This window comes from Lagopus leucura, unplaced genomic scaffold (genome assembly GCF_019238085.1).
Source record: "Lagopus leucura isolate 7727_CA_CO unplaced genomic scaffold, USGS_WTPT01 133-12_obj-0_obj, whole genome shotgun sequence".
NCBI classification, from domain to species: domain Eukaryota; kingdom Metazoa; phylum Chordata; class Aves; order Galliformes; family Phasianidae; genus Lagopus; species Lagopus leucura.
Genome location: NW_024963578.1, coordinates 41,873 through 68,117, shown reverse-complemented (window position 1 = coordinate 68,117; position 26,245 = coordinate 41,873). Strand labels below are relative to the sequence as shown.

General features: G+C 47.4%; 1 protein-coding gene across 2 annotated transcripts in view; it reads left to right on the top strand.

Annotated features, from left to right (window-relative positions):
- TPCN1 (two pore segment channel 1) overlaps window positions 1-26,245 on the top strand; it is a 48,428-nt gene that overhangs the window by 6,030 nt on the left and 16,153 nt on the right. Inside the window, exons 1-10 of one of the 2 annotated variants that reach the window (XM_042891451.1) lie at window positions 8,847-8,926; window positions 13,673-13,797; window positions 16,528-16,704; window positions 18,308-18,421; window positions 20,360-20,490; window positions 21,064-21,152; window positions 23,270-23,304; window positions 23,947-24,005; window positions 24,744-24,843; window positions 25,854-25,970. In XM_042891451.1, coding sequence (XP_042747385.1) covers window positions 8,851-8,926; window positions 13,673-13,797; window positions 16,528-16,704; window positions 18,308-18,421; window positions 20,360-20,490; window positions 21,064-21,152; window positions 23,270-23,304; window positions 23,947-24,005; window positions 24,744-24,843; window positions 25,854-25,970 — 1,023 coding nt within the window. In that variant the 5' untranslated portion in view covers window positions 8,847-8,850. Of the gene's footprint in view, window positions 1-8,846; window positions 8,927-13,672; window positions 13,798-16,527; window positions 16,705-18,307; window positions 18,422-20,359; window positions 20,491-21,063; window positions 21,153-23,269; window positions 23,305-23,946; window positions 24,006-24,743; window positions 24,844-25,853; window positions 25,971-26,245 lie in introns of those variants that run through there. The other variant, XM_042891450.1, reaches the window with a different exon arrangement.

Genomic DNA, 26,245 nt, shown 5'->3' with positions numbered 1-26,245 from the left:
TCACAAAAGCATTTTTATCAGGCGATTCTCAGTGTAACTCTGAAAATGTGGCACCTGCAGAAGAGAAACTGTGAGTGAAGTACCAGGAGGCATTGTGGGCTGCAATCAGTGTGTGTATTTTTTCCAAGCCTGCCTTGTTTTCTTAGCCCTGCAGGAGATCGATTTGCACAATGCAGACATTGTGTGTTTCACAGTAGGATGCTTTGTCAAACAGAATCCCTGCACTGTTGACTCTTTCTTGCTGTAAAAAATCATAGTGATTTAGTCTTGAATGCCCCATGCTGTTCAAATCTGAGCGAGTAAAAGCGTATTCAAGGTAAAGCTGACTTGGGTTAGCGTTGCATTATCCCGGTGTCAAATGGTTCCTTCTCCTTTGTCATTGCTAGTGCTCTGGCGATGGATATCATCTTTCGTGCCCATAAATTTGTGAGGAGACTAGAGGATGGTGAGGGCTCTGGAAGCTTCTTCATGCTCTGTGCAAATGACTGTGCTGCTTGGAGGAAGCGGCCGATCCCTTCGCACATCTCTTCCCGGCACACTGCCATCACCTCCCAGCTGTGAGCACAGGTCAGGTGAGGCCGTTAGCTGAGGTGTTAGCTGGAGATGTGTGCATACGGCCCTGTGCCACAGCAGTGGAGGGCTCTGCTTTTCAGACAGGTGGTCCTGGATCTATAAAAGACGTTAAGGAGTCTGAGAGTGTCTGAGCTGCAATTTTCAATCGACAGCTTTCCAGCTCTATCTGGTCACTCCTCAGCCGCTGCAGCTGACTTGGGAACATTTGGCTCAGGAAGCGGAACAACAGTTGGAGACAAACAGCAATTAGTTTTCTCATGGCTTCCCAGGGAACGCATCAGTTTGCTTGCTTTTCCTCTCATTTTTGTGGCTCCTGTGGATTTTTAAGGCCCTGTAGTTGGAGGATATTCAGTTTAGCCAAGCTTTCTTACTGCCAGATTAAAATGAGCCAAGGCAGAGCACGCTGAGTTCACTCATCATAACCGATATGATGTGTCTCAGAACTTCCTTTGCCCTTGGAATCTTCACTGAGGAATCCTGCCTTCTGCTGTCAGCCCCCCTGCGTTGAAATCCCATTTCACCCATTTGAATGCTGTAAGAAGTGCTGTAAAAACTAAACAGGAGCATCTGTGAAGTGGTTAGAGTTGTTGTTGATTGCCTTTTCCTTATTGCCTTCAGGGGATTTAAGCTCGAATTTGCTGGAAGTAGAATTTATGAGCCAGAACACTCCATTTCTGATCCTTAAGCTGGGAAAAGTGTGGTAAATTTGATCGGCCTTTCTCTCCCCTCCAGTGTCTCTGGCTTTTGGTCTGGACCTTGCAGGGCTCTCTCTCTGTCTCTATCATAATTGCTTTTGCATATTGAGACATAGCCTGATTTTTACATGGCTGCTTTCTTTACAGAGAGCAGCTTTAGGATTTCAGTCATCTGCTGCTTGGAGCGGTGCAGCAGGAAGCTGGGCTCCAGTGCTGCTAGCTGGGCTGGGGGCGAGTAGGGCTGTGCGCTGCTCTGCGCTGCTTTGCTCTGCTCTGCTGCAGCACCCAGCACATACCAAAGGTCTGCAGGGCGCTGGAGGTTCTGCTGGCATTGAGTCATAGCCGGGAGTATCCAGTGCTGCTTTTCTGATCTCAGTCTGGCTTGCAAGGAAAGGCTTTGCTTTTTGTGCTCACACAAAGTGAAATTGAGGATGCACTGCTGTGTTAAGTGTTCTGATGCTGGGGGGCCGAATGGTTTAGCAGCTCTGTGACTGTCTCTCACACGAGTGTGTGGATGTTGTCAGCTGGGAATGCCTGATCACCTGTATTTTATTCCAACTATAACCGTGTTTTTGAGAACACTTGCACCATCTTCGATGGATTTGGGAAGGCTTGTACACAGGAGCAATGCAGCCCTCTGAGGGATTTCACTGGTTATGCAGACATGTTCTTCCTCTTGGTAGCTAAACAAACCAGTGCCTGTAGCATTAAGACTCAGTGATCTATCCTGCTGATGGGAATGCTAAAACCTCTCCAGGATCAAATTGCACTAGTAAGTGGCTGCATGTCTCACAGTGTGATCAGACACAGGTGGAATGACAGGCTGTTAGCCTGCGGTGCTGGGGCTCCAAAGGCAGAAGCCTTACCAGCATTTCCACAGCCTGTCTCCTCCTCCCCATGGGGTGGTCACACTGGATGAGGAGTGATCAGAGCTTGCTTAGAGGCACAAGGGCTGGGGCATAATCTGTCCCCATGTGCAATGTTCCTACAACACTGGCTGACTATACCCAGCTGGTCACTTAGCTCACTGCTGGTGAGTCACCACTGAAACAGGAAAATGGTGCTGTTGGCTGCACAGCTGCTTGTTTTTCCTGGCACAGAGGGGATTGCTGTCTGTGCAGGATACTGAACAAACCAGAAGCATGGAAATGTGATTGAGCAGAGGAGCGTTTGCTGAAACTCTCTTGGATCTGCCCTGTCACCCTTGAGTCATATTGAGCACTCTGCTTTGTTCTGATCTGCTGGCAGGTGCAAACAATTGACCACATTGGTTTTGATGAATTGAGAATTAGTACAGAGAATGTTGGCATTAGGGTCGGAAAGGGGGAAGAAAGTGACCAAGGCTAATGCCCTTCCTTTTAAATACAAGAGTGGTGACAGAGCCTTATCTCTAATAGCTGTGGAAGGAGAGGCTTCAAAACGCTGAGTGCTAGCTGATTCTGAAGTTCGGTATTTAAGTATCAGCAGATTTTTATTTCTTTTTTTTCCTTCAGGCTCTGAGAGTGACAGTCTGACTGCTGCTAAGACAGTGTCTTTCTTCCAGCCCCAAAAGGAGATCAACAGGATAGCGACTGCAGGCCAGCCAACCAGACAGGATTTCCAAGCAAAATAATGGGAAGCCAGCAGTAGCTCTTCTAAAACCTGGAATTAAAGGGCGGTTTTCCATGTCAGTCAGTGTGGGCTTGTGAGCAAGAGCATCAGATGAACCCAAAGTCATGCATTTATTTATTTTGTGAGGTGACAAGATCCTTGTCTTGGCACTAGCATAGCATTTTCAGCTGATGCTTTCTTAGGGGCACATGTATTCCTGCATTCTTCAAATAAGTAACAGTCATGGGAGGGAGGTGATGTTTCCATCTGGTGCCATAAAGGATGTGTGTTAATGCTTGGCATGCTTGCAGTGCCCTTGTTCCAGCTCGTCCGAGGGCAGAGCAGAGCAGTGCCCTGAGCGGGAGGCTGTGAGATGGGCCAGGAGCAGTGCCTGCCTGCTGGCTGAAGCTGGAGAGGTTTGGGCAGGTGTCTGACAGCAGGGTTTGGAACCATGCTGCAAGGGTCGGAGGGGATCTGCAGTGCTGGTAACTTTTGTAATCAAAATCAGATGTGTTTCATCTCCATATGAGGTCAGACCTGATGTAAGGACTGATCTGGGAACAGCCCTCTGACTTCTGGCTTGAAGCTGCCAAACTCATGGTTTAATTCCTTCTTTCTTCTCCAACCTGTGACCTCTCTAGTGCCTGCCAGCAGCACCAAATATGCAGGAATCTTTCCTTTTCAAAAAATATTGAAGAGAGCAGTTACACAGCACTGGAGGTTGGGGTTTTCCCCTTTCCTCAACAAGCATCTTCCTCTGCTGTTGGCAGCTACTTTTCCCTGGCTGGGACATTGAAGTTTCAATGTGGCAGTGCCGTATTTCAAAAGAACTGGTGCAGCAGAGTCCCACCAACACCACAACCTCTGCTGGGCTTTGTAAATCACTTTCTTTGATCTCGGCGTGCAGCAGAAAGACAGAAGAATATTGCTGTGAAATTACTGAATCTCACTTGTTCTCTTGCTATTGCTGTGTCTTCAGGCCAGCCGACATGCGCCCAGTTACCATTGCGTTTGGCCAGCTGCATCCGAGCTGTGCTCCAGGGCTGGCACCAAGATGCAACGCATGCTTGGGCTGCAGAGACCAATGGAGGTGGAGGGCCATCATTGAGGCAGCTGCCTCTCTGCAATAGTTGAGGGGGCTTCATTGCAGGGAGCTCGTCCTCTGCAAAGAAACTGGCCCAGATTGCCCGGGGCTGAGCTCTGCAGAATGTTAAGAGTTGGCATTGTGTGGTGGGGAGCTCGGCTAATTTGAAAGGAACCTGAGAGCTATAGCCATGCAGGTTTGTTGTTGAGATTCTTGCTGCTTTCTCAGGTAAGCAAAGCACTTCCTCTTTGCTTCCTGCTGCTGACCTTGCAGCTTTTCCAGGGAGCTGCAGGCAGCTGTAGCTGGAAGGCAGACCTGGTTGGGTTGCAGCTCTGTCAAGCATCTTTCCAAACTGCATCAGGAAAATCCAAAGGCTCTGCTTTGGGGAATCAAGATAAGGAGCATGTTTTTAAAATGCTGATGTTGTGTTGATGCTAAAGCATCGTGTTGAACGTTAACATTTTAACTTGTCAAAATCATGAGGTGTTCATTTCCCTTTTTGGAACAAAAAGAGGAAATGCATTCATGTAACAGGATGTGTTTAAAAAAAAAATACAAACCTTTATCTAAGGGATTCTGATGTTGTCTCTTTCCTTTTTTGTTACCTCGTTAAAAAATTATGGGTTATAAAAGCGTGCATACATTTCATGTCTGGCCTTTCTCCTGAGTCAGAGCCTCGGGCACAGCTTGTCTCTTTTTTAGTTGGGTTCAACAAAAACGGTAGTGTGTTTGGTTTGGTTGGCTTTTTTATCTGTCCAAAATGAGCTGTTTCAACAGCTTGCTTCTTTAATTTCAGTTACAGAATAATCTTATCTCTGTATTTCTAAAGCCCTGGTTGCTGTAAAGTGCTTGGGCTGGCAGGATCATAGGGCACATCCCTTGCTAAAAGTTGAGTAATGTGAGGCTGTAGGAGATCCTTCTGTTGTGGCTTTGGCTTCCCCTTGTGGTTTGGAGGTAAGATCACAAATTGTGTGAAGCAGGCAGCAATTTGGCTGAATGCAGAAGCTGAGGTTGTAATTCTTAACAATGTTTTCCTAATGCAGCCTTCCTCTTCTGTGACTCCTGCTGATTATAAATGCTTTGGATCCAGCACTGCAGTTCCAGTTTTGTTAAAAGAAGCAGAGCCTCCTCTGTTATGTGCACTCACACTGTGCAGGTGCCTGGTTCTGCCTTGTGGGAGCATGTGGACCTTCCCATGAAGTCTATGAATTGTTCTCATCCCTGTTTTCTTTGAAGCCTCTTACTGTTTATTTTCTTTGATTTTACTTAGGAATGTCCCATTGTCCCCAGCAGGGAGGAGCAGGAAGGAAACGTTCGTGTGAATCCTCGCAGCTCAGCAGTTATTGAGTGCAGAGCAGGCTGTTACCTCAGTGCTGGCTTTGCTCTCTGAGAGCAAGAGCTGTCTGGAAGCACAGCGCCTGCTGGAACAAAGCAATTCCCTGCAACGCTTTGGCTCTTCTGTTATTGAGTTTAGCTTGTGCATTGGTGTTTTTAAGTGTTTGTGGTGCAGATGTTAGCAAGTATATAGCGGTCCTGTAAACAACCCGGAGTTTGAATTGTATTCCATATAAGAAGATAGGCAGCACAGTCGATAAGAGGCAATAATGTATAAAAAGTGGCTTACCGTGCTGAGGGACATCTGCTCATCGTTTGTGCAGATTCAGCTCCCTGCAGCGTGGCGGATGGCAGCACAAAGTGAGCTGGTGTGTGTGCTGCAGGAACTCACTGCCTCCTCAGATGAAAGGACGGGAACCCGCATTTGTTTTCTAGCACTAACAGGAAGAGGCAACATGCGTGTTCTGAAAGCTTGTGTGTGTTACCTGGGAAGCTGGAGTGGCTTTGTTTGTTGAGGCTTACAGCCAGCGAGTGCTGTGAGAATTCAGCAAGACAAAGAGCCCAAGGCTGCTGCTGCGTTCTGACTCAGTTCTGCTGACTTGAGGTGTTCAGCAGCATGCTGTTTCTCCTGCACCTGCGCTCTGTTGGAGATGCCCTGTTTTTCCCATGCAGCAAACTGATGGTAAATTGTTTTGGGGCTTCCTTGTGGCTGTTAAACTCCTTCCCATAGCATCTTCTGAAAACAAGATGGGCTCTGGGATGTTTTGAGTCTATAGGATTTGTTGTGGGATGCTTCAACTGGCACAGAGATGAATTGGCAGCCAAGCACTAACAGCTGTGATTCTGCTGTCTCTCACCTCTGAGATGCATGGCTAGGAGCTAAATCAGCTGTGCGTTCTAGGCAGCTTCCGGCTTTCTTTCTCCCAGGTCGGTGATCCTGGCCTTGCAGAGACAAATGCGTGTTCATGGCTCAGCACCTGAATAAAAGGAGCAGTTTCTTATTGACTGCATTGGTGGGGAGTGAAACAGTGAATCAGCTGGAGGTGAAGCGATGTGGCATTGTAGACACTTGGAAGAGGAAATCATTGGTGCTAACAGACTGGACACCGTTAGAATCTGCCTGCATTCTGGACATTGCTGCTTTTGGCTGCTTTGGCAATTTGCCTGCCTTGTGTGCTGTCCTGGGACTTGGGACTGGGCTTTGGGACTGAAGGTACCGTTAGGGCTTGTGTTGACGAAGGGTTGCCACCTTTTTTTCGTGTTTTCATGAAGTTGCATCTTCTGTAGCAGGTGAACCACGTGGTTCAGCTGATGGAGAGCTATCCTGGAGAGGATTGCTTCTGAGAGTCTTTGGAGGTACCAAAGACTCTTTGCCATCCTATTTCTGTACTGTTGGTTCATGCTCTCAGGAGCCGAGTTACTGAGGGAACCAGCATGGCAATCTGATGCTACAACCAGTTCCATGTGCTGGATCCCCAGGACAGCTTTGGTGCTGCTGGGATCTGCCATCTTCCATGGTGCGTATACAGCATTGCTGGATTCCTGGTTACTTTTCCCTTAAACTGAAAGCGTGAACCTGTGTCTAACAAAGTTTGGGTAACAATGGGTATGCAGTCCAGATGGATGGTAAAAGAAATTGAAGTGGTATGGCACTGAGAAATGCAGTGCTTGAAATGAGAAGACACCAGTTAAATGGTGAAGTGCAGCAATCAGTGAGAAACTGCAGTGTGGGCTGCTTTGTGCTCTTGCTGCTTGCACAGGGATCAGTCCCAGCAAGGGCGGTGCTCGCACACTGAGCCTGAATTGCATGTCTGTGGACTTGTTCAGCACGCTTTGGAAGCATGCCCAGCTCCAAGAGCCTTGGTCAGCAGGCACTTCTGTGTCGGTGTCCAGCTCCAACTGGGACGCGGCTGTCCCAGGGAAAGATCTCTAAAAGTATGCTCCTTGAAGAGAAGTGATGTACACACTAGTCAGGGTCTCTCAAGGCATTGTGAATGAAGATGTCCTGCCTCCTAATTCTCAAATCCTCTGCACTTCTTTGCTTGCTTGCCAAGGGAAATGCTGCTAGTGAATGCAACTCCTCACACCAGCAGATTGCATTTTGCTGTCCTACAATGAGTGTATGGGGTATGTCAGCAGTATGAATGGCATAGTTAGCTATAGGAACGTTTTTGCTGAATTACATTACTTGCCCTGCCTTCCATGCAGTTTGCAGCTCTCTGCTAACAGGATGTACTTACTAAAACAGCGCTGTGTAGACAGCATGGCAGCCAGCAGTACCACCAAAACCTTCCTCAAGTTTCTAAAAGAAGGCCCTCTTAAGTCAGGTGAAGATGCGTGGCTCTGGATTCTAACTGGAGCCATCTGAAGCTGCTTCAATGAAACACTGTAAACAGTATGCTGGATGTGGAAAGCAGAACGTCTGCAAAGCAGGCTAATGAGAGCCAAACTGGGGAAGGTCGGAGGCAAATGTAAGAGCTAGCCTGTAGCTAGCTAGCTGGTAGGAGGTTAACCAGTTGGATCTTTAAATTATTTCATTTAGTAAAACAAATGCAAGTACTGAAGATCAAGCACTGAAAATCCTAATTGTCTTCAGCTTAGCTTAAAATAGGCTGGCTGGGAAGGATGGCTTCTCCCTGGTTCCTGTGAGCATGCTCTGTTCCCCATCCCCTCCTTGCCTCTGCCCTGTGCTCCCAAAACAGCTGCAGGAACCTGCCTGCCCCTCCTCCCTCCGAATGAAAGAAATTTGTTTGCCCAGAGAGCATTTAGTTCCCCTAAGTAGGGAATTTGTTTTGTGAAGGGAAGGGTTTGGGCTCTGGAGAGTTTATGCTCGCTCTTCCTTTCTTTTTGTTTTTCGTTTTTTATTGTAATGATGACATATGGAAACTATTTATACAGGAGCATGCTCCACTGCACTGAATGGAAATGTTGGAGTCCCGGCAGTGTCATTCCGGATGCCTTGTGTAAGCAGCCAGCTGGTTTTGCTTTTTCTTTTTTTTTTTTTCCCCGTCTTTCTTTTTTCCCCTCCCTCTTTCCCATCTCAGGGAGCACCAGGGATAAGTTGCAGAAGTGTGGAAGGAAGCTCTGCCATCTGTGAGCAGCTCCATTTGCTTGCCGTCATGCCCCTCACACCGTGAACTTTGCCGACCTCTATATTCTTTTTCTTGCTGAGGGAGGTAGGGGAGAAGTCTTGCTATGACGGGTCAGCGGTGTCAGCACTCTGACTCTTTTCCCGTTAGTTCCTCATGCTCTCTGGTGAGCAAATCCTGCTACATGCCAAAATTAGAGAGCTTGGTGTGCAAAGCCTTGCTTTACAGCTGCGCTCACACTTAAAATCCCCTTGTCCAGCAGCGGAACATTCAAATATCCTCCTCTAGGACGGCAGCGGGGAAGCACTTCAACTGAGATCTGAGCCACCTTCCTCAAAGGGAGGGGAGAATGCGTGCAGTTCTGCAGTGAGCACGGAAAATGCTGTCCCATAACTGAGGACTGGCTTTGGGACGGAGGAGCCCCGGCGCTGCCTTGCCTCTGCTCCCCAGCTCCAACACGCAGCGCTCCTGTGCCACGGCTTCCATGCCTGCCATCTACCTCGAGGACTGTGGGAGCCCCATGGAGAGATCCTCCTATCTCACTGAGCTCAGTACTAATGGTAAAGCTGCTGGGGATGTCCTGCAGCACGGAGCAGGGGTTGTATTAGTCTGTGTCATTGTTATCGTGGGAGCAGCTGAGGAAATTAGCTAGCTGGAGGGCTGCCAAGCAAACAGTCAGAGATGATCTTCAAATTTATTATTTTTATATAAAAAATTTAAATTTTTTATTATTTGTTGCCCAGATGATGTTCTTGCCTCGGGGGTGCTGGAGCAGCCTTCTGGTACCTGATGGGGGAAGGAGCTGATCCTCAAAATGCAGCTATGCACTGCTTTGCCAATATGCTGTTTGTTCTCTGTGCCTGCAAAATGCTGCTGGTGTAGACAGGAGAGACAGGAGGAGGGTGTCTTGTCTTCCAAAGCTTGTTTGTTTGTTTGCTTCCAACTTCTATCTCTGATAACTGTTTCATATTTACAAACTTGATCTGGCTGGGCCATCCCTTCTGTGTCAGCTGTGAGTCTTCTGTATGTTAAGCACTGTATGGGAACTGCTGAGTCACGGCCTGAACCTCTGATTAATCACCTGAGGTGAGCCTTGAGTCAGCCAGAGGAGCACAGGTGAAGGCAATTCACCTGTGCTGCCGGAAGGGGTGGAGCCAGGCTCCATCCCTCCTGGACTTATTTAAGAGCTGGCTACCAGAGGGGAAGGGTCTCTTCTGGAGATCCTCTTTTGGTATCTTCTAGTGAGCTCAACCCAAGGGTAAGCTCTTCTACTTATTCTCTTTTGTGATCCTTGTTTGCTTTTGCCTTACTCTTTTGATTATATTGCAATTATAACATCTTGGTTATACAAGCACAAAGGGATATCCTCTTTTTTTTTGCTGTTGTTTTTTTCTTGTGGCACAGTTTTTCCTTGAGTTAGTCCTTCACAAAGCCAGCTTTGTCTCTGAAAGAATTATTTGAAGATTGGAGGTGGCTTGGCAGCTTTTGGTAGGTGCAGCATCCCAGCGTTTTTTTCAGTACTGCACAACTTTGTAGATTTGCTCTGATGTCCTTAACACTTGAACGTGTTCCAGTAACACAGTGGCACAGTTGGTAGCCTGGTTTGCACATCCCTTTTACCTGGAAGAGCTGGTGTAGCCAAGGTGTTGATTCCTTGCTGCCTCAGTACGTTTTGAATCGCAGGAGATGCTGGATTCCGCCGTGTGCTCACTGTTCCGAGGAGCTGTGCAGGGCCTGGGCTTTGCTCCTGCAGCTCCACCTGGCAGCCCAGGCCGATTGGAGCAGGCAGCTCAGGAGCTGTGGTGTCATGCTTCAGAGCCGCTCCAGTAGTGCTAGGCTGGCACAGATGGCTTTGGTGCAATGGGAGGAGGCTGTGCTGGCGCCTGTTGCCCAGCAAAGCGTGGGGACGTTGGGCAGCAGTGGGCTGCATTGGAACATTGAGACTTGCAGTGGTGTTTTAGAGAATGGAGAAGGCGAGGAAGAGAGGCAGGCTTAATGCTGTGCGAGTGTCAGCAATCTGCTCACAAGGCTCAGGTACGAGTGAGCTTTGTGTGACGTGGGTGGGAGAGACAGCTGTGATTTGGCATGGGGCTTCCTGACCGTGCAGGGCAAGCAGTGCTGTTTCTATTGATGTGCGTGCAGTTTTGCGTGCAGACCCTTGTAACTCCTGAGGGCTTTCTAGAAAGCCAGAATCTCTTGGTTTAGCAAGGATTATTTTATCATAGAAAAGAGGTGCAGCAAATCCTCAACATGCCTTCAGGAAAAGAATCTGTCACTTTTGTCTACTTCCCTAACACAAACTATTCCATCACAGCTTCTGTGCTTCTAAAAGGGGGAAATCAGCACTTTTTGCATGTCAAGGTAGTTTGAGACATTCCCTCTTTTGGCAACAGGAGGCTATGGAGGGTGGGAGTGCATAAGAGCGAGACCCTGTGTGGTCTGGGAGCTGTTGGGTTTGGGACCTGAGTGCAGGTGCAGCCCTTCATATAGAGCCCTAGAGCTGCAAAATAAAAGTTCCCTTCCCAGAAGAAGAAACAAAATGATGCTATCTTTTTGCATGATACATGATGATTGTAGCATTTTTGGCTTTGCTTTCACGTGTCTTAATAGCACTGAGGCTGTAGAACACAACACTAGCAAGTATTGTGGTGTTTCTACACCTGCCCTGCTTAACTTTCCTGGGAAGAGCACTCAGTGTGCTTGGCAGTTGCTTTTTTGCAATTGAATTGTATATTTAAAATGGAATTTTTATTTTTGGAAGTCTTGTTCAATGAAGCATTGCTTTATAATGCATCTCTTAATTTAAAATAAATCTGAGATCAGAAAAATCCATTTTTTGTCTTTTTTTTCTTTCATCGGAAGGATACCGGTACATTTACACCAAAAGGAGGATGCAAAGATGCACTGTTTAACGACTGTGGGGAGCTCTGACAAAATGGGATGTTCTGAAAATACCATGCCACTGCTGTTGGTGTGCTGTACAGCCTCTGTTCTTAGACTGGTTTCCCATGTTGTCTATAGTCCTGTGCTCCCTTCTTCACCAGTCCTCTTGCTGTTAAATGCAAAAACCAGCATTTCTCTTGCAAGCTGATGTCTACTTAGTGGTTGAACATCCCCAGAGACCTCTGTTAGCTTATTTGTAGTTTGATTGTTGGTTGTATTTTGTGAATGTGACAGCACAGATCAGCTCCTGCCTTGCCAACTTAGTGGGTTTTATGGTGGTGTAACTGTTAGTGGGCAAGGGAAGAGCTGCTGGTGTCATCTGTCTGGAATTCAGTAAGGCCTTTGACGTGGTCCCCCACTAACATCCTTCTCTTCAAATGGGAAACATGGATTTGATGGGTGGACTCTGATGGATGAGGAACTGGTTTGAGAGCATACCCAGGGAGTTGTGGTCATGGTGGTCATAGTGTGATGGCTCAATGTCGGGATGGAGGTCAGTGATGAGTGATGTCCCTCAGGGGTCAGTACTGGGACCAGTGCCCTTCCACATCTTCATCAATGACACTGATAGTGGCATCGAGTGCACTCTCAGCAGTTTGCAGATGACACCAAGCTGTGTGGTAAGTCCACACCAAGGGATGGGATCTTCAACAGAGCCAAGTGCGAGATATGCAGCTGGGTTGAGGCAATCCTCCCTACCGATACAAGCTGGGGAATGAAACAATGGAGCACAGCCCTGCTGGAAAGGACTTGGGGGTACTGGTGGATGGCAGCTGGACATGAGCCAGCACTGCGCCCTTGTAGCCCAGAAACCGACCGTATCCTGAGCTGCATCCAAAGCAGTGAGACCAGCAGGGCGAGGGAGGGGATCTGCCCCTCTGCTGTGTGCTGTGAGACCTCCGCTGCAGTGCTGCGTCCAGATGGGGACTGCTCAGTGCAGGAGAGACACGGAGCTCTTGGAGCACGGCCAGAGGGGCCACTAAAATGCTCCAAGGGATGGAACACCTCTCTGCAAGGACAGGCTGAGAGAGCTGGGGTGTGCAGCCTGGACAAGAGAAGGCCAGTATCTAATGGGGCTGTAAGAAAGAAGAGGACAAACTATAGCAGAGTTTGTTGTGATGGGAGAAAGGGAAATGTTTTTTAAGTAAAAGAAGGTAGATTCTGGAGAAGTTTGTGGGGTGACCTCATTGCAGCCTTTCAGTACCTAAAGGGAGCCTACAAACAGGAGGGAAATCAACTCTTTGAAAGGGTAGATAACAGCAGGACAAGGGGAAATGGTTTAAAGTTGAAGGAGGGAAGATTTAGGTTGGATGTCAGGGGGAAGTTCTTTACAGAGAGAGTGGTGAGGTGCTGGAACAGCTGCCCAGAGAGGCTGTGGATGCCCCGTCCATCCCTGGAGGTGTTCAAGGCCAGGTTGGATGGAGCTCTGGGCAGCCTGGGCTGCTGTGAAATGGGGAGGTTGTTGGCCCTACGTGTGGCAAGGGGTTGGAGCTTCATGATCCTTGAGGTCCCTTCCAACCTGGGCCATTCTGTGATTTAGATTGGATATAAGGAAAGTCTTCTACAGTGCAGGTGATTTGGCACTGGCACAGGCTGCCCGCAGGGTGGTGTTACTCTGTCCTTGCTGACACCCAAGGCCAGGCTGGACAGGATGCTGAGCAGCTGATGGAGCTGTGGGAGACCTGTGCATTGCAGAGGTGTTGGCTGAGGGAGAAGCCTTTAAGCAATTATATATTCTCCTGTGCCAGGAGACCCACTTCTGGCATTAAATAGGATTCTGTCTTTTTTGATGATTTTCTAGGGGCACACACAACTGGACGCAATCTCGTTCTAGGAGGAATTGGTGTTGACTCCCTTGCTGCTGCCAGCTGTCAGGCAGCTCAGCCCCCAGCACTGTTCTGCAGCAGGAGTTCCCAACACTTTCATTTTTTCCTTTAAAAAAAGGGTTGTGGCTCATCAGTCCATCTCCTCTTTGATTGGGGTACAACCTGAGAAGAAGCTGGTATTGCTACTCAGCATTCTCTTCTTTGCAAATGGAAGCTGGTTTCCTGCGACTCCTCATCCCTCACCAGCAGGGAAGCAGCAGTGCTGGGCTTCTTCATGAGCACATCTTGGTCTGTGATATCTTTCAGGACCTTTGTAGCTGTCAGAGTGCTGAGTCCTGGAGTGTCCTTTAAAAAAAAGTTCCTGTTGGAACAGTCTGTTACTCCATGTACAAACTGCCAGTTTTCTTGGCTTTTCTGCCATGTCTTGATGCTTTTATCTTGTCCTACTGCCTAGCTATTTTGTATTCTCCCCAGTCAGTCTCTACTCATTTAATTGCAAACCAATCTTTCTCTTTTTCTCTTTTTGTACTGCTGCAGATGGAGGTAGCTATGACATTATTAACGATGCATCCAGCCCTGCTGCAGGGGACTGCTGTGCACAGCAGAGCTCTGCCCAACACAACTGGGAAATGAACTACCAAGAGGCAGCAATCTACCTCCAGGTGAGCCCTGATGCTTGGTGTGCAGTGCAAAAAACAGTCTTCTGAAGTTATGATAGTTCTTGATTTTAAGAAGGAGAGGGCTTCAGTCTCCAGGTTAAAAAAAGAAATAAATAGATGTTTTAGAAAGGAGTCTGCTCAAAGAATGGGAATATGCCAGAGTGTACCTCGAAGGGTTTGACAAGACACTTGGGGACAACAGAAAATGGTGGTGCTGGCTCTCTGGCCATCCTTCCTTCCTGCTCCTCTTTGTTCTCTTTAAAGAGAGTTGCATAGCAACTTTAGGTGCTTTGGACCCAGCTGGTTTTGTTGCCTGAGCTGCCGCAGGGTGTCTGATGTTTGCTCCTCCTAGCTCCTACCCTGCAGAACTGAGGACTGTCGCTCCCCTGAGGTTTTGTAACCTCTGTGCTAAGGGCCTTGGTAACACTTCAGTTTGCAATGGAATGGTAACCCCAGCCTCTCCTGGGCTTGTGTTTAAACTCATGATTATCAGAGATGCTCTGCAAAGCTTCACTGATTTGCTGCAGTATCTGATGTTAATGCATGCAGCAGGCTCGGCCCTTCAGATGCAGATTAGTCTTGCTGCTGCCTTGACCGATGTCCATAATGACAGTGTCCTTGAAATGGAGTAAGCATAACTTTAAAGTATGCAGACTGTTTACTTGAACCAGTAGCTGCAGGCAAACATCTGAATAGGAGACTTTACTGCCCAGCCACATTTATAATTGCTTGGCTACCAAGAGGCAGAATTTAGACTGTTTTTTCATTCTGCAAATGTGTTTTTTCAGGCATGAATAAGAATGCCCTGCTGATCTAAGCTAGCTCTCCCTTGGAGTGCGGGGCTTGCATTGGATGGAGCTTGCTGCTGCTTTTGTCCTGCCCACAGTCTGGCTCCCTGACCTGGCAGTGTTTGTTTGCTGTTACTCAGAATGTGAGCTTGCCTGTGAGATGCCAAAATGAGAAGCATTTGAAACCATCTCCTGAATGAATCTTGAATACCTCCCCTCTTAAAGGAGGTCCTGTTTCCTAGTCTTGTTTCTAGTCTCATTTGCAATCTGTTACTCTGTTGCAGTAGTAACTTTTACCGTCTTTACAGTAATTGCTTACCTGGAAATATATTTAAATAAATATGTACATGAAACCTAATGAGATTCAATAAGGCCAAGTGCAGGTGCTGCATTGGGTTGGGGCAATCCCAGGTATTTATACAGACTGGGGAAAGATTGAGAGCAGCTCTGCAGAGAAGGACCTGGGGGTCCTGGGGAATGGGGTGAGTCAGCAGTGTGCACTCGCAGCCTGGAAGGCCAGCTGCATTCTGGGCTGCATTAAAAAGGGGCGGCCAGCAGGGACAGGGAGGTGATCATCCCCCTCTATCGGCTCTTGTGAGGCCCCATCTGCAGCGCTGCATCCAGGCCTGGGGCCTGGAAGGACGTGGAGCTCTTGCAGTGAGTCCAGAGGAGGCACTGAGATGAGCAGAGGGCTGGAGCAGCTCTGCTGTGAGGAAAGGTTGAGAGAACTGGGCTTGTTTGGCTTGAGAAGAGAAGGCTGTGGGGAGACCTCATGGTGGCCTTCCAGTGCTTGAAGGGAGCGTAGAAACAGGAGGGGGAACGGCTGTTTGTGAGGGTGGGTGGTGGTAGGACAAGGGGAATGGTTTTAAAGTGAGACAGGGGAGATTTAAGTTAGATATTAGGAGGAATTTTTTTCACCCAGAGGGTGGTGAGGCACTGGCACAGGTTGCCCAAGGAGGCTGTAGATGCCCCATCCCTGCAGGCATTCAAGGCCAGGCTGGATGTGGCTCTGGGCAGCCTGGGCTGCTGGTTGGTGACCTGCACACAGCAGGGGGTTGGAACTGGATGAGCACTGTGCTCCTTTGCAACCCAGGCCATTCTATGACGCTTCAGGATTGAAAAACATCTCAGCTGTGAAAAAGTGATCTCTTAGGACAGTTTTCAAGAGCCAGAAAGTTTCCTTTAAGTGACAGAAGCCCCCTGGCTTGAACCATTGGCTCAAGAAACAAGCTGCTGGATGGTTCTACGTGAAAAAACTTGCTCTGAATTCTAAGCAAAAGAAGTTTTTTCATAGAAGTGAAAATAGTGATAATGCAGCTATTTAAAATCAGCTGCAGACAATTTGTTCAGATGGAATATTTGTCCCCTTCATATTAACATCTCTTATTAAGAAGGAGTGACATATCAGCATAGATACATGTTAATTTTTTTGTGGAGTTTGTCTCTCTTTTCAAATTCCTTTACTGCCTGTTCTGAAGCTTGTTTTCACGCAGGCATCCTACAAGGGCAAGATAAGGAGCAGAGCAACTGTCAGCCATGTGCTCTAGAGCTTATCTTGTGTTTTTGTGTTCTGTCCTGGAGAAGCTTAATCAAAGAAGGCTGCAGACGTGTGGAAGTGGTTGCAAGTAAATTATGTGCGGTGTTTGTGTTGTGATGTAGACTGAAGTTTGCCTGCCTTTATGAAGCCTTCCAGGGCTGTGCTTGTGTTTGAAAAGACTTGAGAGTTTCCAAAATGGAGATTTGTGGATATTGATGAGTTTCATTGCTGAAATGTGCTTATGAATGGAGGGGGATGCCCCGTGCATCTTTAGTGTTGTTTAGTAAGCAGACGAATGTCAGGCTGTGAAGTGGGAAAACTCTGGGAATTACGTAAAGTTAGGTAGAAAGCTCTGGTATAGTACTGAGTCACTAACGCTGCTCTTTTCTTTTATCCCTACTGCCTTAGGAAGGAGAAAATAATGATAAATTCTTCACACACCCCAAAAATGCCAAAGCACTTGCTGCCTACCTCTTTGCACACAATCACCTTTTCTACCTAATGGAGCTGAGTGCAGCGCTGCTTCTTCTGTTGCTGTCTCTCTGCGAGGCACCAGCTGTTCCTATGCTCCGTCTTGGCATCTTTGTAAGTACTTTGGGGGCATAATGTAGAATTCTGCTTGTTTTGCAGGGATGGGTAAGAGTAAAAGAAAGTTTAAAAGGAGAGGAAGAAGGTAGCAGTAGCAAGAGAACCATCTGGCTTGTTCTGCGAAATGGCTGACAGCAGATACGCCAGCCAACAAAACATCCTGTTTTTTCTGTTTTCATCTGAAGTGCACAGACCAACTTTGAAAGTGATACTTTTCAGGTCACCAAGTTTGTGGCAGATCTTAACTTCTGTAGCTATTTAGAAGCCTTTTTTTCTTTTTTTTTCTCCTTGAGAAAGCTTAGGAATGTGTGTATGTTTTGATTAGGGTGGCTTAATGGAATGTAACAGGGGCAAGTGTAGAGTCTGGACAAGAGCAATCCCAGATACCAGTATAGGTTGGGGACTGACCTGCTGGTGAGCAGTGTAGGGGAAAGAGGCCTGGGGGTCCTGGGGGACAGCAGGATGACCGTGAGCAAGCACTGTGCCCGTCTTGCAGCCAAGAAGGCCAATGGCATCCGGGGGTGTGTTAAAAGGCCTGTGGTTAGCAGGTCGAGAGAGGTTCTCCTCCCCCTCTGCTCTGCCCTGTGAGACCACATCTGGAATATTGTGTGCAGTTCAGGGCCCCTCAGTTCAAGAAGGACGGGGGACTGCTTGAGAGAGTCCAGCTCAGAGCCACACAGAGATGATAAAGTGGAGCATCTCCCTGACGAGGAAAGGCTAAGGGATCTGGGTTTCTTTAGCATGGAGGAGACTGAGGGGTGACCTCATTAATGTTGTAAGTATGTAAAGGGTGAGTGTTGGGAGGATGGAGTCAGGCTCTTCTCACTGACATCCAGTGATACGACAAGGGGCAGTAGGTGCAAGCTAGAACATAGGAGGCTCCTAGAACACACTGGTTCTCAGCCTGGGACAAGTTGCTAAACCTTCTCACATCCCCTCCTCCTGCAGTTGTGAGAACTGTTTTTAACACATGTGTGTTTAACTTGAAGTTTGATGTCTAACACTCAAAAAATACCGTTTTCAAGAAGGAATGGACAAGCTGTGGTGTGTAGTATTGGTCCACAGCTGCTTCACGAGGTACCACTGTCACGCACAGTGCTAGGAGCACTGTTGTTCCTGGAGAGAGAATCTACATCTGCTTTTGGAGCTGCTAGTGGCATCCTGAGCGTGTGTCAAGGTGTAAAAGAGTTTGACAGCCTTTGGATCCAAATGTTCCTCAAAATGTGTCAGAGCTGCATAACAGCATTTGAGTTTTGAGCTATGACTAAAGTGAAAGTTGTAAGAAATTTCTTTGTATTGTATATATGTATATAAATATATACATGCATGTATATATATATATATAAAAATGTATTTGTGATACATTTTGCATGTTTCAACAGAGAAGGTGTTCTTCCCTGCTGCCAGAAGCCCCCATGTTTTTCCTGAGCCTGATCAGGACACAGTCTGTGGTTATTTGCAACCACAAATTATCTCTGCAACTCTATTTTGTGCACTTCAGCTAAAAATTTGCATGCTTCTTGGAGAAAGAAGAGGCAGAAGCATGGACTCTGTGCTTGTAATTGAAAGCACTGGTTTAAGCTTTGCTTTATTTTAACAGGTCCATGCAACCCTGGAGCTGTTTGCATTAATGGTGGTAGTCTTTGAGCTCTCAATGAAGATGAGATGGCTGGGCTTCCACACATTCATTAGACACAAGAGGACTATGGTGAAGGTAAGTTCACAGAACTGTGGAATCATAAAGGTTGGAAGGGACCTCTGGAGATCGTCTAGTCCAATTCCTTCTAAAGCAGATTCCTTGCAGCAGGTTGCACAGGAAAGTGTCGAGGTGGGTTCTGAATACCTCCAGAAAAGGAGACTCCGCAAACTCTTTGGGTAGTTTGTTCCACTGCTCTGTCATCCTCAAAAAAAACTTTTTTCTCATGTTCAAATGGAATCATAGAATCCTTAAGAGTTGAAAGGGTCCTTTAAAGGTCATCTGGTCCAACACCTCTGCAATGAATGTGGATATCTACAGCTTGGTCAGGTTGCTCAAAGCCTGGCCCAGACTGTCCTTGAATGTCTCCAGGGATGGGGCTTCCACCACATCCGGCAGCCTGTGCCAGTGCCTCGCCACCCATCACAAAAGACTTTCTCCTCATATCCAATCTAAATCTACCCTCTTTTACTTTGAAACCATTTCTCCTTGTTCTGTCACCCCGCTGAAGGGTCTGTCCCCTTTTTTCCTGCAGCTCCCCCTTAGAAAATGAAGACCTCTCTCAGATCTCCCCAGAGCCCCAGGCTTGAGGTTCTCACACCCCAGCTCTCTCAGCCTGTCCTTGCAGAGAGGTGTTCCATCCCTTGGAGCATTTTAGTGGCCCCTCTGGCCGTGCTCCAAGAGCTCCGTGTCTCTCCTGCACTGAGCAGTCCCCATCTGGACGCAGCACTGCAGCGGAGGTCTCACAGCACACAGCAGAGGGGCAGATCCCCTCCCTTGCCCTGCTGGTCTCACTGCTTTGGATGCAGCTCAGGATACGGTCGGTTTCTGGGCTACAAGGGCGCAGTGCTGGCTCATGTCCAGCTGCCATCCACCAGTACCCCCAAGTCCTTTCCAGCAGGGCTGTGCTCCATTGTTTCATTCCCCAGCTTGTATCGGTAGGGAGGATTGCCTCAACCCAGCTGCATATCTCGCACTTGGCTCTGTTAAACTTACAAGGTTCTACTGGAGTCACTTCTCTCTGTCCAAGTCATGATGAAACTTCCTGTGTTCTAGTTTGTGCCCATTACTCCTTGTCCTGCTGCAGGACACCACCAAAAAGGGCCTGGCCCCATCCTCTTGACACTCTCCCTTAGGAAATTTATAATTGTTTATAAGATCCCCTCTCAACCTTCTCTTCTTCAGGCGGAACAGCCCCAGGTCTCAGCCTTTCCTCATAAAGGAGATGTTACAGGCCCCTCATCATCTTTGTGGCCCTCCACTGGCCTCTCTCCAGCAATTCCCTGTCTGCTTCAAACCAGGAGCCCAGAACTGAATGCGGTGCTCCAGGTGTGGCCTCCCTGGGGCAGAGCAGAGGGGTGGGAGAACCTCCCTCATCCTGCTAACCATGCTCTGTGCATGGTATTGCCCTTCTTGGCCACAAGGGCACACTGCTGGCTCACAGCCAACCTGTTGGCCTCCAGGACACCCAGGTCCTTGTCTGCAGAGCTCCCTGCCAGCAGGTCAGCCCCTAACCCTAACTTGTACTGTTGTGTGTGATTATTCCTCCCTAGGTGTAAGAGCCCTACGATTGCCCTTGTTGAACCTCATTTTCCTCTTACCCCCCAGCTCTCAGCCTGTCCAGGTCATGTTGAATGGCAGCACAGCGTTCTGTGGGTCAGCCACTTCACTCAGCTTTGCATCATCAGCAAAGCTGCTGACAGTCATCTAATTGATTGTCAGTGATCCTCTGTCAGCATCTTTGGGAACCAAAGCAACCACAGTAACTGTTGGCCTTTACTGTAGGAGTGCAGCATAGAGATGTGTCTCAGCTGCCAAATGATTCTTGTGAGGTTTCCAAGCTCTTGGAGACAGTTCCCACCTTGCAAGTGCCTAAAGAAATGGGTGATCAGTGAGAGCTTTGTCTTTCCCAAGGGAGACTGCAGCTGTGCCTCTCATTAAACCCCTTTTTTGCAGACTTGTGTGCTGTTTGTACAGTTCATAGAAGCCATCGTGGTGTTGGTGCGCCAGACCTCGCACGTCCGCATAACGAGAGCTCTGCGCTGTATCTTCCTGGTGGACTGCCGCTACTGCGGGGCAGTCAGGAGGTGAGCGGTCAGACCCCTGGGTTCCCTGCTCTTGTGGAGGAGGTGGTGAAGGAAAAGCATGCTGGTCCTGCAGGCAGGCAGGCAGCTTGGGGAAGAGAGGTGTCTTTCATGAGCAGTTCAGTTCTCAGCAGTCTTCTGTAATTGAGATTGAAATGTCCCTGCTGCCTTGCCTGTATAGGGAAATTTCATAGGTAGTAACTTTGGCTCCAGTTGCAGAACACAAGCTGATGTGTGCTGTCCTCATCAGCATAAGCTGCCTCATGGAGCACAGCATGTGAGTGGGAATGCCTTGCCTCTGGCTCCTACATTTGCCTTTTAAACTGCTCAGTGCATTACAGAGGTAATGTCTTGAGTCTGGAGAAAGAAAGCTGACAGTGGTACTCATCACTTGCAGTACCTGAGCTGACTGTAAAGGGGTCAGCTTGGAGCTTGGAGTCAGTCTACCTTGCTATTTTTAATCCTTGGAGGAGGAGTGGGAGGAAGGTAATTCTCAAGTGTGTTTTGTTGTTTTTTTTATCAAATAGAGGATAAAATATGCAAGTTTTAGTTTATTGATGTTTTTTCCATTTCCAGAAACCTGCGTCAGATCTTTCAGTCCCTCCCACCATTTATTGACATTCTTCTCCTTCTGCTTTTCTTCATGGTGATCTTTGCCATCCTGGGTGAGTTGTATTTATGGAAGTATGTGTTTTTGATGCTCTGTCAACTTCAGTAAGTTTAGTCTGGACTTCCATGAAGCATACCAGTTACAGTCCTATCTTCAAAATATTTGTTTTCCTAAAAGATCAATGAAATGTCATTTGCTAATATGTCTCAGTAAATATGGAGAAGACTTCCCAGATATTTGAGGAAAGTGGGCCTGGCAAAGAGTAGAGTCAAGACCCTGAACTTCAGGAGAGCAAACTTGCAGCTCTTTAAAGAAATTATAGAATGAGATCACCTGGGAAAGTGTCTTCAGGGACGTAGGAATGGAATAGAGATGACAGTTCTTTATGGACACCTTTCTGAGACCACAAGAGCTCTCCACCCCCTGCATAAGAAATCAAGCAGGAGAGGTGGGAAACAGCATGGCTAGGCAAGAACCTGCTGATCAAGGAAAAGGAAAAGTACAGGCAGTGGAAGCAGAGATGGGTGGCCTGGGCAGAGTACAGGTTGCCCAGCTGTGGATACTCCATCCCTGGAGGCATTCAAAGACAGGCTGGATGGGATCCTGGGCAGCCTGATCTAGTGGTTGGCATCCCAGCCCACAGACTGGAACTAAATGATCTTGAAGGTTCCCTCCAAACTAAGCCATTCTGTGATTCTTTGCCTCCTGGATATTCAGGGATGGGACCAGGGAAGCCAAGGCACAGAGTAGGTTGGATGGTCACATCCAAAGGGTTGTGGTCAGTGGTTCTGTGTCCAGATGGAGGCTGGTCATGAGTGGTATCCCCCTTGTCTTGGGACTGATACTCTTTAACATCTTTATCCATGACACAGATGACAGGATTGAGTGCACCCTCAACAAGTTTGCTGATGACACCAAGCTGAGTGGTGCAGTTGACACAGTCAAAGGAAGGGATGCCAACCAGGGCATTCTGGGACAGGTTCTAAAAGTGGGCTCATGGGAATTTAATGACATTCAACAAGTCCAATTTCTGGGTGTTGCACTTGAGTTGGGGCAATCATAGAGTCATAGAATAGCTTGGGTTGGAAGGGACCCCAAGGATCATCGAATTCCAACCCCCCTGCCACAGTCAGGACTGCCAACCTCCAGATCTGGTACTAGACCAGGTTGCTCAGGACCCAATTCAACCTGGTCTTGAATGCCTCCAGGGATTCACAACCTCTCTGGGCAGCCTGTTCCAGCACCTCACCACTCTCCCTGTGAAGAACTTTCCCTTCACATCCAGTCTAAACCTTCCCTCTTTGAGCTTAAAATTCCAGATAAGTGTACAGATAAGTACAGACTGAGAGAACTCCTGGAGAACATCCCTGCTGGGTAGGACTTGGGGGTTCTGGTGGAGGAAAAGCTGGATAAGTGCATCAGTGTGCTCTGGCAGCCTTGAAGGCCTGCCTGGGCTGCATCAACAGAGGGGTGGCAGTGGGCAGGGAAGGGATTGTCCTCTTATGCTCTGCCCATGTGGAGTATTGCATCCAGGCCTGGGGCCCCCAGTACAGGAAGAATGCAGAACTATAGGAGCAGGTCCAGAAGAGGATAATGAATGTCCCGGGGAGCTAGAGCACCTCTTCTATGAGGAAAGTCTGAAGGAGCTTGGCTTTTTCATTCTGGAGAAGAAAAAACTCCAGGGAGACCTCACCGTGGTTTTCCAGTGCTTGAACGGAGCTCATCTAAGACAGGAGAAGCCAACTTTTTACATGGTCTGATAGTAACAGAACAAAGGGGAATGGTCTTAAACTAAAACAGGCAAGGCTGAGGTTAGATGTTAGGAAGATGTTTTTTACAGAGAGGGTGGCAAGGCACAGGAACAGGCTGCACAGAGAAGCCGTGGATGTCCCATCCCTGGAGGCATTCAAGGTCAGGCTGATGGTTCCTGGGCCATCTGATCTAGTGGATGGCAACCTCCTTCCCACAGCATGGGGTTTGGAACTTGATGGTCTTTAAGGCTCCTCCTAACCCAAGCCATTCTATGATATTCTGTGCTCCATGATGCAGGAGAATGGCTTTCTGGTCCTTGGTGTGATTTTGGTCTTTGTGAGCAGAGATACCTTGCTTTCGCTTGAAACTAAACAGACTCCATGTTTCTTCTCTCTCTTCTTCTCTCTTCTGTTTCTGTAGGTTTTTACTTGTTTTCTCCAAATCACTCGGATCCCGTGAGTGCCACTGAGTCTTTGAATGGGAGCTGAAGTGCTATCTTGTCTAGTTCAAGAATCAAGTATTACCGTATAGATGTGGCTTATTTCTAAATGGTGAACGGGGAGGGCAGACGTTAGCTGGTGCTAGCAATAAAAAGAAGTGCAGAGGCTATGTGTGACAAGGCAGCTGGCAGTTTTACCCAGGGTTGACACCTGCTGGGAAGGAAGACAGTACTCTGAGGAAGCTTCCTCAGAGCCCCAAGGGAGCTTTCACGTAATTGTTCCTTGTATCTTAATTCAGTCAAACAAGCCACTTGCTCCTGTCCCCAGGGAAGGGAGGGATCTGGGTGAAAGATTGACTTTTCTGGACAGTGGTTGTCAAAGTCCACCAGTCCACTTGTTGCTGCTGTGCTATAAGTCTGTAACTTACTGGGTGTAATTACTACAAAATGTGTAGATTAGCTTTTAATTGTTTTAAGCCTTCGTATGGCACCTTTTGGGAACCTTTAAAAAGGACCAGTGCTAAAGTACCCTCCTACTGGGAGTATGAGGGAACTGTAGAAGTGATTGTATTGAAGTGTTGGTTTTATAGTTTGTTTTTGAATGAAATGTCACTGTGAAATTCTGCTTGCATTTTATCACGAGTGTTTTTTCTTTCAGTACTTCAATACCTTGGAGAACAGCCTCGTGAATCTCTTTGTACTTTTGACCACTTCAAAGTAAGTTTGGAGCTAGAAAAGCATCTTTCCTTTTATCCCAAAAGAAATCCTAGCTGAGTTGAGCCTTTGTTTGCAGAAATGCTGTCTGCAAATGTAACCACTTCCCTCTGCATGAGAGAGATTTTCCTGGGTTAGCCTGCATGGGAAGGACTGGTATTTTGTTTAAGGATGCTGTGACCCCAAATGCAGAGTTATCTCTAGGCCACTCAGGCCTGTTCATCATTGTGAGGGCAACAAGGGCAAGATTGGGCCCTGGTCCAAGGAGAGAAAGTTTCTGTTTTGTACTCCTTTGTTAGATAGCAGTTTATTGTTGTGAAGTAACTTCTTATTCCTCTGCTTCACTTCCCCTATCTAGTAAAAAGGGGATAACAACAGTGAGCAAATACTGACCTGCTGTTAGGGAGAGCTCTGAGGATTACAAAATTAGCAAAAGACAGTATATCTTAGGTTGTCACTCTGTAGTTCTCCTTATAGCAGGGCTATATTGCTGTCACTGCTACGTGTTACAACCCTTAGCCATGCCACAAATCTTTCTTTGTTTTTTCAGGATTTACAGGAAATTTGCTTTTTCCTTTTCTTTGTACTGTGCCTCCGTGTTCTTGCTGCTTACTGCCAGTGCCATAAGCAGCTGTGATTTGCAAAAAAGTGCAAGTCCATGAATGTGGGTGCACACACAACCTGTTAACTATGTAGTGGAAACATAGCATTCCAGTGCTTCAACTTGTCTTTTGGATACAGCTTCCCTGATGTGATGATGCCATCTTATGCTCGGAACCCTTGGTCGTGTGTCTTCTTCATAGTGTATCTCTCCATTGAGTTGTACTTCATTATGAACTTGGTGAGTACCCACTTACAGCCTTTGACTTCTCTGCCCAAATTTGGAGTTCACTGCCCAACAGAGTCTTTCCTGTTCCCAAAAGCGCTGTATAATAATCTGAGACCCTTTGGCAGAATAATTCCAAAAATGGCAATTTATCTACAGATAGAAGCCTTCTGATATTTGACCATAAGGAAATGAACTAAATCACAGCAAGCAGAATGATATTGAGTATCTTTCAGCTTTCTTCACATTAATATCGTGTTAGGAGTGACATACTCAGTTGTACAAAGTGTATTGTCCTTTCCTGTCTTAATTATTCATTGTAAAATGGCTTTTTAATATTTGGACTTTGCTGAAATCCCTTTTAAATCAGTTTGAAAGCGGTGAAATTGCTAAGGATGGCAGGATTTGAAGAGTGCTGACATATGCAGTGTGAGAGTGGCTGCTGTACTTCTGCTTCTTGAACCATCCAGAGCAGGGCTGAAACCAGCTCAGGTGATAATGTGGGAAGTGAAAAAGGGCTTTTCAAAGTTGTTGAGGAATTCTGCAACCCAAGGGAGATGATTTTGATGTCTGGAAGAGGCTTGGATTTCACCATTGCCGTACTAGATGGATTTGACATGTATGCCGGAACTTCTGTGTCAGGGATGAGTCGTGACAGCAGCCCTCAAAACCAGGAAGACACAAGGGCATTTTAGCAAACCTTTTCATATTGCTTTCTGTTAGAATACATGAGGTTTAGCCTTAGCTATGGAAAACAAGTGTGAGTAGTTAAGAGACCAGGCCCTCCCTGAAAAATAAGAAAAGAAAAAAAAAAAAGAATTATTATCACATATGTGATGTGCTCTTTGCCCTTATGATCAGTGACACCTCACTATCTCTGTTCTGCTTCAGCCAACGCAGCACTCTGTAGGAGTCCTCTTGCAGGCAATGCCACTCTAGACTGAACGCTCCTGCCTGTTTGAGAAGCACTGACTCAAATTGCTGCAAAGAGTAATGAACAAACCGCTCTTGTCTTCTCTCTGCAGCTTCTTGCTGTTGTGTTTGACACTTTCAATGACATTGAGAAGAGGAAGTTTAAGTCCTTGCTGCTGCACAAGCGCACAGCCATCCAGCATGCCTACCGCTTGCTCATCACCAAGCAGGTACAGCGTGCTGCAGGGAGGCTGAGAGCAGCCTGTGCTGTGGCAGGTGGGGAGGTCAGCCTCTGGAGAAAAGGAATTTGAATGCCAGCCCCCACACAGGGCCATGGAGGTACCTCAGTAAAATGAGAGAACTTTGTCCTGGAGCGCATGTGGTCATTGAGTTCTTCCTGTGGGTGACCTGGGGACTTGCCTGCTGAGCACCAGAGCTTAGAGGAGGGGATGTAATACATGTGGAGGCACAGCCCAGCTGCTAGCTGCTGCATGAATAAATGGAG